This window comes from Euleptes europaea, chromosome 1 (genome assembly GCF_029931775.1).
Source record: "Euleptes europaea isolate rEulEur1 chromosome 1, rEulEur1.hap1, whole genome shotgun sequence".
Lineage (NCBI taxonomy): Eukaryota > Metazoa > Chordata > Lepidosauria > Squamata > Sphaerodactylidae > Euleptes > Euleptes europaea.
Genome location: NC_079312.1, coordinates 128,814,119 through 128,828,841, shown reverse-complemented (window position 1 = coordinate 128,828,841; position 14,723 = coordinate 128,814,119). Strand labels below are relative to the sequence as shown.

The 14,723-nt window shown below is 44.7% G+C and overlaps 1 protein-coding gene across 1 annotated transcript; it reads left to right on the top strand.

The window, feature by feature from the left end:
* Positions 1 to 215: 215 nt before the first annotated feature.
* OTOP2 (otopetrin 2) lies at positions 216 to 13,928 on the top strand. The gene is made up of 6 exons (XM_056856721.1): positions 216 to 624; positions 5,022 to 5,158; positions 8,175 to 8,233; positions 9,505 to 9,617; positions 10,879 to 11,768; positions 13,551 to 13,928. The coding sequence occupies exons 1-6, from the start codon at positions 216 to 218 to the stop codon at positions 13,719 to 13,721; spliced, it is 1,779 nt and encodes a 592-aa protein (XP_056712699.1). The 3' UTR covers positions 13,722 to 13,928.
* The last annotated feature ends 795 nt before the right edge of the window (positions 13,929 to 14,723 follow it).

Here is a 14,723-nt window from a genome sequence, read left to right as displayed (position 1 = left end):
AAAGCCCCGAAGCAGTCGGTGGGGGTGACCGCAGGGAAAGGTCCCTGCATAAAAGGCCTATGTTGTCCGTTTGATACAATCATTCCATTAACTTCACTCTCCAACGTTTGGACGAGACCTGAGACACTGACCTGAAATTAAACACTTTGTCCAGGTGTTATCATTCATTTTGTTTTGTTGTTTTACACCAAGAGTAACATATCAGTGTCTGTCAAATGATGACCGGGGTGTCTGTGTGGAAAGACAACGAAATTGGACGTGAAGATTCAGTCATGGGCTCCGGCCACAGGGATGACAAGAACAGTTTGGGACCTGAGCAGCTTGCCTCTCTCGGCCATCACAAGTTCCCATCCGCCTTGACACACAGCCCCAAGGAAATCTGGAAGAAAGGGGGGCGTGTCTTCTCTGTTCTCCTCGCCATCAATTTGGTGCTGCTGTCCTGCACTTTGGTCAGCGGCGGGGCTTTCCATGAAATAAAACTGCATGACTATGATGTCTTCTTCATGCTCACCATTGTGATGCTGATCGCCATTATCTGGATGCTCTTCTACCTCGTCCGCACCTCCAGGCACCGGGATGCCATTCTCTGCAAGGATACGCACGCAGGACCCATTTGGCTCAGAGGTAAGGATGAGTTAGTTCTGAGGGCTGATGGGAGGGGCAAAGGGTAAGACGGACAAGTTAGCTGTTCGCATGGGATAAACATATGAAGAGGAGGCATTCCAGGAAGAGCATATCTTGTTAGACAGACACACCTTGTGGCCTCCTTCTTTTATAGAGTTGTACAAGAACCAGTGTGGTCCCAGGTAAGTGGAGTGCCGGAAGAACAGGACTAGGGAGTCCTGGGCTTGAATTCCTGCCTGGGCTGTGATGCTTACTGAGTGTTCTTGGGCTAGTGACTGAGAGCCAAAGTAGACATTATGGCATCCATGGGCCAACACCTGCCCGCCGAAGCCATTTTGGAAAATAATTTGACCATTTAAAACTACTGCTGTGGCGTATGGGAGGGTCTGTGGCTCAGTGGAAGAGCCTCTGCTTTGCATGCAGAAGGGCCCAGGTTCAATCCCTGGCATCTCCAGTTTTAAAAGGATGAGGTAGTAGGGGACATGGGAGGCCTCTACCTGAGACCCTAGAGAGCCACTGCCTGTCTGAGGAGACAATAGTGACCTTGATGGACTGATTCAGTATAAGGCAGCTGCATGGGTGTTCATTTGAGGAGGGGGCGTGCCTCAGTGGTAGAGCATCTGCTTGGCATGCAGAAGGTCCCAGGTTCAATCCATTCCCTGGCATCTCCAGTTAAAGGGTCTAGGCGAGTAGGTGATGTGAAAGACCTCTGCCTGAGACCCTGGAGAGCTGCTGCCTGTCTTAGTCAAATCTGACTTTGATGGACCAAAGGTCTGATTCAGTAGGCAGCTTCATGTGTTCATGTGTACTGGGAGCAGGCAACCTGCCCCCCCACCCCCACCAAGCATTTTCGAGTTTCAAAACAGGCTGTTTTGTCACTTGAAAAGGTGTGCAGGAAAGCAAGATCACCCGATCCCACTGCACCATGGCCCTGATCATTGAACTCAGGGCAGATAAGCTGTGCAGAAATGCCATCGCTCACTTCTGTTCCCCAGTGCTTGGGAGAACTGCATGGATGAAGGACTACAGAATGAGTGAACATCAAACTCTTCCTGGAAGAAGCGTGAGTGTCTTGTCTGGCCAAGAGGTAAAGGAGCACTGTAGGTCTCTTACCTGAGGGGCCACAAAAGACTGGAGTCAGCCCTGGGTATGACCATCCAAGGAGAGGCTACTGAAGCTCCGTTTACAGAAAACTCAAAATTGAGCTTGGATTCCAAATATGCATGAGGCAAGATTATGAATTGATGCGCTCCATTTTCTATGAGCTGTTGGTGGGCTCAATTCTCAAATTTGGGCTGCAGTTTGAACTAAACTAGTGCAAGTACAGTGAGGGAAAAAAGTATTTGATCCCCTGCTGAATTTGCCCATTTGCCCTCTGACGAAGAAATGACCAGTCCATAATTTTAATTGTAGGTTTATTGTAGCTGTGAGAGACAGAATAACAACAGGAAAAACCCCAGAAACCCAAAAGACAAAAGTCAGAGATAGATGTGCATTATAATGAGTGAAATAAGTATTTGATCCCTTTGCAAAAGATGACTTAGTACTTGGTGGCAAAACCCTTGTTGGCAATTACAAAGGTTAGATGTTCCTTGTAGGTGGCCACCAGGTTTGCACACATCTCAGGAGGTATTTTGTCCCACTCCTCTTTGCAGATCCTCTCCAAGTCAGTAAGATTTCGAGGCTGATGTGTAGCTCCTCGAACCTTCAGCTCCCTCCACAGATTTTCAATGGGATTAAGGTCTGGAGACTGGCTAGGCCACTCCAGGACCTTAATATGCTTCTTCTTGAGCCACTCCTTTGTTGCCTTGGCTGTGTGTTTTGGGTCATTGTCATGCTGGAATACCCATCCTTGACCCATTTTCAATGCCCTGGCTGAGGGAAGGAGATGCTCACCCAAGATTTGACGATACATGGTCCCGTCCATCGTCCCTTCGATGCGGTGAAGGTGTCCTGTCCCCTTAGCAGAAAAACACCCCCACAGCATAATATGTCCCCCTCCATGTTTGACGGTGGGGATGGTGTTCTTGGGGTCGTAGGCAGCATTCCTCCTCCTCCAAACATGGCGAGTTGAGTTGATGCCAAAGAGCTCAATTTTGGTCTCATCTGACCACAACACTTTCACCCAGTTCTCCTCTGGGTCATTCAGATGTGCATTGGCAAACTGCAGACGGTCCTGTACATGTGCTGTCTTGAGCAAGGGGACCTTGCGGGCTCTGCAAGATCTCAGTCCTTCACGGCGTAGTGTGTTATAGGGTTTTTGAAAAAAAAATTCAGTAAAATTCAGATTCGGCAAAATTCGGCACGTTTTTATTTGGGAAATGCCGAAGTCCAAACTCCCCCACTTTGGGTCCGTGCAATTCGGCATGAGATCCGGAGTTCGGGGAAAAATTCGGCAGAATAAAGCCATTAAAAACACAATCGCGCCTTTCCGTGGCTCCGGGGAGGGCATTTTTTGGGGTAGAGGTCCCAAACTTTCAGCGTAGCTTGAGGGGACCCTTCTTGCAAGAACCCCCAAGCTTTGTAAAGATTGGGTCAGGGGGGGCTGAGATATGGGCCCCGAAAAGGGTCCCCCTCCTTAATGTGCATCTCTGACAATGGGGGTTTGCCATTAGCAGAGCTTGCCGCCCACTCCCGAAGCTCCCAGCCCCAACAAACAGCTGAGCTGAGGGGAGAAAGGGCGGGGCAGGTGCGAAGAAGTTTGCAAACCATGCAAAGCAACACATTTGCAGCTATGCAAACCATGCAAAGCAACACATGTGCAACCATACAAACCATGCAAAGCAACACATTTGCAACCATACAAACCATGCAAAGCAACATGTTTGCAACCACGCAAACCATGCAAAGCAACACGTTTGCAACCATGCAAAGCAACACCTGACACCTGGGAGTTTGCAAACCATGGAAAGGGACAGAGGCAGCTAGCTATGCATAAGGAGCAGGAGGGGGTGGAATTTCCCCTTTTGCATCGGACTCAGGACCAGGCAAATGCATTCTTTAAGTCACAATTTGAAAACCAGTTTTGAGCAAGCATCAAAATAGACCTAACCGATCTTATGAATGAGGGAAAACCTGAGGACACACAACTGAAGCCCCCCCCCCCAAACCAGGGAGAGAGAGACTCAGGGGGCACACACACCCTGTAGAACAGGTTAAAGTCCCCTTTGGCTTCCCCCCCACCCACAGAAACTGCTCCCTCCCCACACACACACAGACTCTGCTTCCCCCCCCCCACACACACACACAGGAGAAAAATTATAGAGAAAAGCCCCAAAATGGGTCTTACTGTGGATGTTTTCTGTTCCATCTTCTTTGCACCTGCCCCGCCCTTGCTCCCCACAGCTCAGCTGTTTGTCAGGGCTGGGAGCTCTGGGCGTGGGCGGCGAGCTCTGCTAATTGCAAACCCCCATTGTCAGAGATGCACATTAAGGGTGGGGAAGAAGACCCAGCTTGGCCACCGATTGGCCGCAGGAGAATGCTGTGTACTAACTGACGGTTATGCTGCTGCGCCGAACCCCGAATGTGCTGAATTTATTCGCCGAACACCCCGAACTCGCTGAATTCGGCTCCCTGTTTTCCTGCCTTTTTTTAGTTCAGTTCCATCCGAACTAAAAACCGCCGAATCAAGGGAAATTCGGCTGTTTTTCAGTTCAGGATGAACCGAATCGACAGCCCTAGTGTGTTACCAACTGTTTTCATGGTGACTATGGTCCCAGCTGCCCTGAGATCATTGACAAGTTCCCCCCGTGTAGTTCTGGGCTGCTTCATCACCGTTCTCATGATCATTGCAACTCCACAAGATGAGATCTTGCATGGAGCCCCAGACCGAGGGAAGTTGATGGTTAGGGTTAGGGTTAGGGTTGTCACCTTCTCACCAAGCTGCTTGGCAATAGTCTTGTAGCCCAGTCCAGCCTTGTGCAGGTCTACAATCTTGTCCCTGACATCCTTGGACAGCTCTTTGGTCTTGGTCATGGTGGCTAGTTTGGAATCTGATGGATTGATTGCTTCTGTCGACAGCAGAACCCTAACCCTAATCTGGCTGGTTGATAGGGGATCAAATACTTATTTCACTCATTATAATGCACATCAATCTCTGACTTTTGTCTTCTGGGTTTCTGGGGGTTTTCCTGTTGTTATTCTGTCTCTCACAGCTACAATAAACCTACCATTAAAATTATGGACTGGTCATTTCTTCGTCAGAGGGCAAACGGGCAAATTTAGCTGGGGATTAAATACTTCCCCCCCACTGTAGATGCAAGAAACACCTTATTGTCACTTTAGATATATTAAAATGTATAACTTTTCATGATGTGCATAAATGGAAAAATTGGGACTATTGGGGACTGGAATGGCCATTGTGTCACGGTATGTAATTACTTTTCTTTAAAAAACAGGAGGTTTGGTCTTGTTCGCAGTTCTCACCCTGGTGATGGATGTTTTTAAGACGGGATATTATTCCAGCTTCTCTCACTGTCTGACAGCCATCAAAATAACCTATCCAGTGGTGCAGGCTGTCTTTGTGATTGTCCAGGTGAGTGTGGATCTCCTCATTGTTCTGCGCGTACAAGGAACAGTCTGTGGGATAACGGTAGTCAACAGAGTTCTGACTGCTCCTTGGCTTCTTAGTGTGGAGCCACACACTAACACACCCAACCTTTTTAACTGAGATGAAGGCTGAGATCAAACTGACGCTGCTCCTTTGGCCTCCTGGGCTGTGCCTGTCCTCATTCTGGGTAGAAGGGCCATGTCTGCTAAGAAAAGATCCAATCAAGTTCTAAGATAACCCCTTTCCCTTTTGTTGGGCCTCAACTAGAGTCGAACTAGATGTGACAGCATCCTCAAGTCGTATTTATTTACGGTCATAGACCATCAAGTAAGACAAGATTAAGTGATGGCATCCTCATGTCTGCCACAGGGATGCTGGCCCCCCGTTTTAAAGTTACTTAAAATGCTTTGAGGGCATGGTCCTGCGGCATGGCGGCTGTTTTGGCACTTGAAAAGGAATGGGGAGAAACAAGAGCACCTCAGCCTGCCAAGCTGCAAGATCAGCCCCTTGCAACAAAGGTACTAGAGCCATTAGTGAAAATCGTCAACCTGACTGAGGGGCCTTTCCCTAGGCCTTTGAAGCAGGCAGTTACTAGACCTCTGCTCAAAAAAAAAAAAACCTTCATTGGCTAGGATGAGTTGGCCAATTATAGGCCAATCTCCAATTTGCTTTTTCTAGGGAAGGTGATAGAGCAGGTGGTAGCAGAGCAGCTCCAGAGTTTCCTGGACGACACATCTGCCCCTGACCCATTTCAATCTGGTTTCAGGCCTGGGTTTGGTACCGAAATTGCTTTAGTTGCACTGGTGGACGGTCTTCATTTAACTTTGGACAAAGGACAATCTTCCCTGTTGATATTGTTGAACAGCTCAGCAGCCTTTGACATAGTTTGTTATGTATGTAGGTAGTTAGGCTGGTAAGCAGGGAAAAACCTAGGAGCTTGAGTCCCTGACGAAGGCTCCTAAACCTGCACATGCCATTGGCCCTAAGCCGGCACGCGCCATTGGCGACCCCGGGGTTGTTCCCCCCCCTATCACAGATCAGTTCTGTTCATCAATAAATGCGTTGTTGTTGGAACTCCATCTCTACCTCATGTGTCTTAACACATGTGCGGACTTAACATAGTTTATTACTTCATTCTTATTCACTGGCTTGAATATGGAGTTGGTATTAAGGGTATAGACCTTTGGTGGTTTTACTCTTTTCTGTCTGACCAGACACAGAATCTCCACCGGAGGTGCAGAGTCAACTGGGTGGAATTTACCTTGTGGAGTGCCACAGGGTTCTATTCTCTCATTAGGGTTGCCAACCTCCAGGTACTAGCTGGAGATCTCCTGCTATTACAACTGATCTCCAGCCGATAGAAATCAGTTCACCTGGAGAAAATGGCTGCTTTGGCAATTGGACTCTATGACATTGAAGTCCCTCCCCTCCCCAAACCATGCCCTCCCCAGGCTCCACCCCCAAAAAAAACTCCCACCGGTGGTGAGGAGGGACCTGGCAACCCTATCTCTCATTCATGCTTTTTAGTATATGTGTGAGGCTGCTGAATGAGATTGTCCAGAGCTTTGTGGATTGGGCTCCCTGAGGTGAAGCCCCCACCCCTTGAAGATCTTCAGGAAGTTCTGCTAGGCCTGCCTGTTTGCCAGGGCTTTTGAGGAATTTTGAATGGCAGGCAACTTTTAAGAAGGAGGGGGAGATTTGAGGTTTGCTGTTGTGTTTTTGGTTTTAGCTGGGAATGTTTCAACTATTCTTGTAAGCCACCTTGGACCATGAGAAAATGTGGGACATAATAAATAAATAAATGTCTTGAAACATCTGAATTCTCTCCTTCCAAAGATAGTTGAATGTTTAAAAAAATCAGAAACATTTATGACAACCTCACTAGGTTTTTCATCATTTATTAAGTGTATTCCTAAATTTTCACATCATCTTTATGGGTATTTTAATCTCTGGTGCCTCTGAAAACTACCTCTTTAAAATGTGTACTAGGTTTTGTGTTGGAAGTGAAGAACTTTGCGCGGTCTCTTAGTCTCAGACTTCAGAGGGTGACTATAGAGAGTCAGAGGGATAGATAGGCCATGACCCTGAGGATCCTTTCTTTCTACTGCTCTGATGCAACCACTTTGATGTGTAGATTGCTACTCTCAGGGAATCTTCCTTCCGGCTGACATCTTCTCTCACACTCTCTTCTCCATCTTGGCATCATGAGAGCAGGACATGCCTCTTGCATCTTCATCCATCATATTTAGTTAGACTAGATTAGACTCCTGTGTCTACTCTATCCTGTCTAAAATGGAGTTCCTTACAATAAAGGACTCATATTAGTTCTCAAGATAAACACATGCACACCAGGTAAATTCCACTGTGTCATGTGCATTGAGCACCCTGCTAATTTAATATTCTGTCAATCTGGTATAAAGATTTGCTGCAGTGGAAAACTGGTTTTTGTTTTTTTACCTGCTGTACAATAAACATTTTGGGGGAAATTTCACCCAATTCTGTTCTACAATAAGGGTTTTAGATGTGACATCTGGAAACAGAGCTACTCCTGGATGAAAATTTCCTCTGTAGAAATTGTATGGGAGATGCAAAATGTCTCTTAGGAAGACCTGCCAGGCTTTTGAGCCTTGGTGGAAGCTTTGGAAGCCTGCAAACATGCCCCAGTTGAAGGAGAATAAATATTTCCAGCTATGGATGAAAGAGTGGAAATCTATAATAGTAAAAATAGATAATAGCCTCAAAATTTATTATGTATTGCCTTTCTTTTGCTTTCCTTCCATTCATTCATTTCACATGCTTCATGAAAAGCATCAAAAGTCATTTTTAATATATTTGTTTCTAAAGTTATTTTATTGATATAAAAATGCATAGTTTTACAGAATCCAAAAAAAAATTATTTCCAGTGGTCAGTAAGCAATATCTAGTTCCTTATAAATCTCTGATTATTCTTTCCTTCCCTCTTATAATATAATATAATACAATGTTGTTGTTTTCCCTCTAGACTTACTTTCTCTGGGTTTCTGCCAAAGATTGTGTACACGTGCACCTGGACGTTACCAGGTGAGTCCCCTGAACCACTAGGCAATTCCCTCTGTATTTTTTTCACCATTTTGCCTGACTTTGTGAACTAAGGAGAACCCAGCTCCACCTCTCAGTCTATGATCTGCTGCAACATCAGCAATACTGAAATACAATCATTAGAATACTGGAAGATGACATTATAAGAAATCACTACTGCCTTTCCTTCTTCACGTAAAGTATTTTAATTTTCCCTTCTCCTCATCCACACTTTCATTATTTTTAGTTCAGTTTATGTAACAAATAAGACAATGCAAAAGCTGGTGTGGTGAGGCGGAGTATTCTAGGATCTGGGGGACCCAAGGTTTAGAGCCCCTCTCTGCCAAGGAAGCTCATTGGGTAACCCTGGGGTAGCTGTTTAAAAAATATATATATATTGTGTTTTTTAGGACTCTGAAGACATGGCATAGAAATATTCTAAATTAAATTTACTCACTCTCAGCCTTACCTACTTCACAGGGTTGTTGTGAGGCTAAAAGGGGGGAGGTCACCATATATGCCATTATGAGCTTCATGGAGTTGGGCTAGGGTAAAAATCAAATAAAAGATAAGTCATTCACCAAAAAAAAAAAAAAGTGTGTATCTGCTGAGATCTGCTGAGTATCTGGAGTCGGTTCTAAAAAGGAAGAGCATTACATTAAGATGCATTATATTAAAGATTATCCCTTATTCCAGAATATTAAATCCATAATTACATATGCTTGTGAATAAAGCTAGTTTAGAAGATGATCTGCTAAACACAGGCTTTTACTAGATTTATGATGGTAGATTCCCTCCTTCCACCCTCATTCCCTGCCTGTCACCAGTTTTTAAAATGTGCTGATTGGCCTTTTTCTGCCTCATGGAAATAATAAGTACTTATTATTTATATAGGCATGGATACTAAAATTTTCCACGTGCTGGAGGGCTATTTTTATCTATTTCTCCTTCCTACTGCAGCCTCACCTGCACATTGTTCCAAGAGATCCATGACCTCTTAGGGGCACGGTAGGTCACAGCAGAAGAGGAATCAGTCAAAGTTGTCCTTCTCTCTTCTACTTGCAGAAATGCCTTCTGCAAACAGAAAATCTAGGTCAGATCTAAGCCACAATGCTTTATCTTTATATTCAGAGATCTTCACGTTGTTTCAGTCATCCTGTAAAACAGCTTTGTGAGGTTAACCAATATAGTTGCTTTGTGATCCCAAGGGTGTGGTTTGTAATCCTGGAATTCGACTTTGTCTTAATGTCACTGTTTTCCTTTCTCTTCTACAGATGTGGCTTGATGGTCACCCTGACCACCAATTTAGCAGTGTGGATGTCGGCAGTAACAGATGAGTCGGTGCATAAAGCACAATTAAAGAATCCAAATGGCACACACAGAATGTGTAAGTGGCACGTGAAAGGGAATCGGTTTAGAATTATGTTACTTAAAAACAAATACGAAAGGATTCTCAGGAGCCAAGTTTATGGAAGTTTGCTTATACTAAAGTTTCGTTTGCTCAAGAACTCATTTCAGTGAGGTTGAAATTCTGAATCAACCCCTTGTCCTTCCTTATCCCTTGAAGATTTTTACAGATGGGAAAAGCCCATTTTTCCTGCCTCGGTCTAATTGTAAACTGAGCAGTGTGCATTGCTACATTTCTCAGCTGTGTGCTTTTATGGTAGCACTGTGATTAGGTAATATACACACTGGTTTTCTGGCAGTAGCTGTTGCTATGTTCTTCTAAAACTGAAGGAAGTAGGCCCAGTGACAAGCAGGAATAAGCACTATTTTATTCACTGATTATACCAATCTGAGTATTACCCTGGATTTTCAAATTAGTTTGTGTAAACAAATAGGCCTTTTATGCATGGCTGTTTCCCTGACAGTCACCCCTCCTGACTACTTCAGGGCTTTGATTTGATTATGCATGCATTTTCCAACAGTCAGAGGTAACCTCTCTCTCCCCGCATGTTTTCCCCGCATTTTCTAGATGCAGGGAGAGCGCACTGACCTCTGAAGCTCGGGAAATGCATGCATATTCAAAACAAAGGCCAGAAGTAGTGGGGGGGGTGACCACGAGGGAAACAGCCACGCATAAAAGGCCCTAATTAAATACAGAGCTGTCTCAGAGGTGGCCCACCAACTTAAAAATGTCTGCACAGCTGTTCCATGTCCATGCGTACACATGATCAGGATTGTACTTCGAAAGAGTTCAGAAATGGTCTTCATCCTCCTGCTTTTGAAATCTGTCCCCTTTCTGTTTTTTCTTAGCCTGGGGAGGACTAAAATACCAGTTATTTAAGCACTGGATTTACTCTGACCTTAGGAAAAGAAACCCTTCTAACAAAGGATCTCCTGTCCTGTATCTCTGTTTCCTTTGTAGTGAAGAGTTAGAGAAGAGAGTGCATGAGAGTCTGCGGATCTAGCCCCTTCCAATATTTCCCTGGGACAATAACAGCCAAAGAATCCCTAAATTATCCCCACCACCCTGAAAAGCCTTAAAAGACAGAAAGGTATCAGAGTACAGAGATGATTCAGAAGAGCAGCTCTCATTTCAACCCCATTCAAAAATTTGTGATTATGCTTCTTATCAAGATAGCTCTTTTGTAAAGAAATGTTCAGGTAGCCAAAACTCTAACATTTTCCTCTTTCCCCCACTGCAGTTGAGATAAGGAGCAGCCCCACAGAGAGCTGTAGCTGTGACGGAAAACTCTGCAGCGTCTTCTATGACGGCTACTTTTGGATGTATCCCTTCAATATTGAGTACAGCCTCTTTGCTTCTGCCATGGTCTATGTTATGTGGAAGAATGTCGGCCGCCTCATAGACCACCACGAGAACCCTATGTATCACCTGAAGTTCAAGCTTTTCAAAAAGACTTTCTTTCTGGGCGCCATCTTGGGGCTCTTGATATTAGTGACTGGGATAGGGGTCCTGATTGTATATGAAATACAGGTAAATAAAAATAACCCTGTTGAGAAAAAGGAGCAGGCGCTCATGATGTACTACATCTTCAACATTGTTTGCCTGGGCCTGACGTCCCTTGCCTCCATCGGGGGCTCCATAGTTTACAGGTTTGACAAGAGAGATATGGACCGTCACAAGAACCCAACTAGAACCTTGGATGTGGCTCTTTTGATGGGCGCAGCCCTGGGACAATATGCTATTTCCTATTACTCTATTGTGGCCATAGTGGCCAGCATGTCAAGGGATACTATCAGTGCCCTCAACTTGAGCTATTCCTTGCTGATGATTGCCCAGCATACTTTCCAGAACATCTTTATCATAGAAGGCCTCCATCGGGAGCCCCCAGAAGAGGAAAACAAAATGGACCCTCAGCAGAAGGATGTCTATGGGCTCACCTTTGTCAATATGAATGCGGTATCCCTTCGTGTCCCTGACAGTGGAAGCGCCTTGCCGTCTGCCACACCTCCAACCTTAGCAATTCAAGGACCTTCTGAAGTGATACAGTCCATAAAGGTTTCCAAGAAAATGAACTGGAGGAGGACATTCTTGAAAGAGGTCTCGTCATTCCTGCTGCTGTGTAATGTAATTGTAAGTACGTCACGCACGTGGCATCTTCTTTAAGGCCATTGGATCATTCAGCCACAGGCAGGTTACAGAGATGATTTGTATTCCTTTTTTAAATACCTAGCAGCAAAGCATGAAGTGCCATTTCCAGGCCCTTGTTAAGGGAGGAAAGTATATATAAGGCTTTATTTATCTCCAGAGCTTACTCCAGAGATGCTATTGAACTAAAATATTATCACATCCCAGGATGTGTTGACTTCAGTGGAATCTTTCCCATTGTGCATGGAGCCTCACTTTCCTATTATTTCCAATGAAGTATTTCAGCACTTCATAAACATTTACTCCCCGCAAGAGGATGGACACAGGATGTACTTAGGGCTGAATAAATGTACATGCTGCGTTTTGAAAAGGAGGAGATGAGAAGAGGGTAAGCCAGCCCACCAATTCAGTGTTCAGTGTACTGACTAGTACATCTCTCCAATATAGACGAAGAAGAAGAGTTGGTTTTTATATGCTGACTTTCTCTACCACTTAAAGGAGAACCAAACTGGCTTACAATCACCTTCCCTTCCCCTCCCCACAACAGACACCCTGTGATGTAGGTGGGACAGAGAGAGTGTGACTAGCCCAAGGTCACCCAGCTGGCTTCATGTGTAGCAGTGGGGAAACCAACCCGGTTCACCAGATTAGCCTCTGCCACTCATGTGGAGGAGTGGGGAATCAAACTCGGTTCTCTAGATCAGACTTCACCTCTCCAAACCACCGCTCTTAACCACTACACCACGTTGTACACACAACATGTTGGTGTACAGGGGCAACGTGTGCAGAGGGAGAGTACAAGTGTGCTGGCCTTCACCTTGCTTGTGACAAGCATGCTGACCCCACCCTCTCTGAGGCACATCTGGACATAGTACCCATGTCTGTAGAAATTATACCCATTTTGGTGAAGAACAATTGGGATGATGCATTTCTGATCATAGGGACAAAACCTACATGAGTCCCGCTTGTACTTACGTAGGCTCTGTGCCCGGGTTTGGGTGAATGTGCATAAAATGGGGTGGATCTAGCGTGTTCAGTCATGAGCGGGGTGGTGGGTCCAGTGTGCCCTCACGTTATTTGTGTTGCCCTGTAGACCAATGTGTCCTATGGTATAGGGCTGACACTGTAAAGGTGAGGAGGAAGCCGAATTTGAACCATAGAAGAAAAATGTACACTAAGACCTGATTTGCACATATGTTCCAATGCACTCTAGCATAAGCTGCTTTAGACACTTCGAGCCTCGGAGGATATAGTTGGGGATTTTTTTTTTTTTAAGCATAAGGAAAAATGTTCAAACATTATGGGTCAGAGGTTGCCCTTCTAGGTTGCTTCCACGTGGGGACTTTTCCCTGTGTGGGCAGCTGAAAGGACATTGAAACTGAAATTGAAAAAAACCTTTAATGGCATAAGTAATATTACAATTGTTACAAAGGTACATAAAATATGCAGTCATTAAGATAAAAACATAGGCCAGTAAATTCCAAAAGTAGAAATTACAAACTTTGGGCTTTTTGAACTTTCATCACATCCACTAGAAAATTGGCAACATCTAAGGTAACCTCCGGATAGGAATCGTTTAATAAAAATTGACATTTTGCTTGGGTAGATAGGTGATATTTGGAAAGAAGCCAATTTTTTAACCATTTCCCACGGGTGTTTCATATAAGGGGCAGACATTATTTGCACACAATTGTACCCCATGCTTTCCTCATCGTTTCCTACTTGCTGAGTTTGGTTCTTTTTTGTCTTCCCCCCACCCCCAAACAGCTCTGGATCATGCCAGCGTTTGGAGCCCGGCCACAGTTTGATAATGAGCGGGAGCTCAAATTCTATGGCTACCCTATGTGGGCCGCCATCGTGGACATCTGCCTGCCCTTTGGCATCTTCTACAGGATGCATGCAGTGGCCAGCCTACTGGAGGTCTACATCATGTCTTAACAGGAAGATGAAGAATTTCCTGTGTGAACCCACATTTCTCTCATCTCCCAGGACTGAAAACCTGAATAACTACACTGAGGGGATTGAGGTTTACTGGGGTGTTCGACCTTGGTGATTAGTGGGCATTACTCCATAATACTCATGACAAAAAAAGAAAAGATTATTTTGGGGCTGTTGCTTGTTTGTTTCTGTATTTTTGTTCCATGACCCCTTCATCCATCTAATAAGGGGTCTTCAATTCCAGTGACTTTTCTTGGAAATGTCGATGTGAACCCTGACTTATTCTTTATCACTTTAAGGGTCCCTTTGACTTCAGTTAAACAGTCTGGGGTAGTTAGTTCAACTTGAAAGAAGAACTGAGTAAATGGTGAAGACCATTGAAACAACTGTGGAATCCACTACACCACTGTAGTCTAGATGGCTTCACATGTTTGTGTTCTGTTTCTTCAACCCATCACCTAATGAAGATCAGAATCCAGTGATTCACAAAGGTCCCAGCAGTATGATCCTCCTGGGTGTACACGTGCTAAGTATGAACTTGAAGTCTCACAGATTTCAGTAGAACTCAGTTCCTGTCCTGAATTGGGGCCCATAGACTGTGAAGGCCAATAGATAATTGTTATCAGGAGAATATTAAGATATATTTTTAGAAGTAGCTTGATAATTTTTTTAATGAGTCTATTTTTTATAAAAATTATTTATTGATTTTCATTGTGACAATCAAAAATGACTCAAAGGACCATAATGCAGACACCAATGAACTCAGCACAATGGCAGTGCTCAAATTGCAGCTGAGATTGAGGACATTGCCACCTTATGTGAGGGCACTTATACCTCAGAAGTTGTGTGGGGACAGCTTTCTCCTGAACCCTTCAAACACTACTGAAGGATCTTTTTATAACAATGTGCGAGGTTCTGCAACTACATTATCGTCTCTCGTCTAATTGTAGAGTTAGCACTACAGCCATAGCCAAAAGGCCTAACTGTTCTTCTCAAAGCCTT

What these genes read in the sequence shown, in the direction of transcription:
- OTOP2 (XM_056856721.1), top strand. Translation starts at nt 216, where the DNA reads ATGATGACCGGGGTGTCTGTGTGGAAAGACAACGAAATTGGACGTGAA. An exon ending in AGGACCCATTTGGCTCAGAG is followed by an intron (nt 625 to 5,021) that starts GTAAGGATGAGT and finishes TTTAAAAAACAG; the next exon opens with GAGGTTTGGTCTTGTTCGCA. An exon ending in GTGCACCTGGACGTTACCAG is followed by an intron (nt 8,234 to 9,504) that starts GTGAGTCCCCTG and finishes TCTCTTCTACAG; the next exon opens with ATGTGGCTTGATGGTCACCC.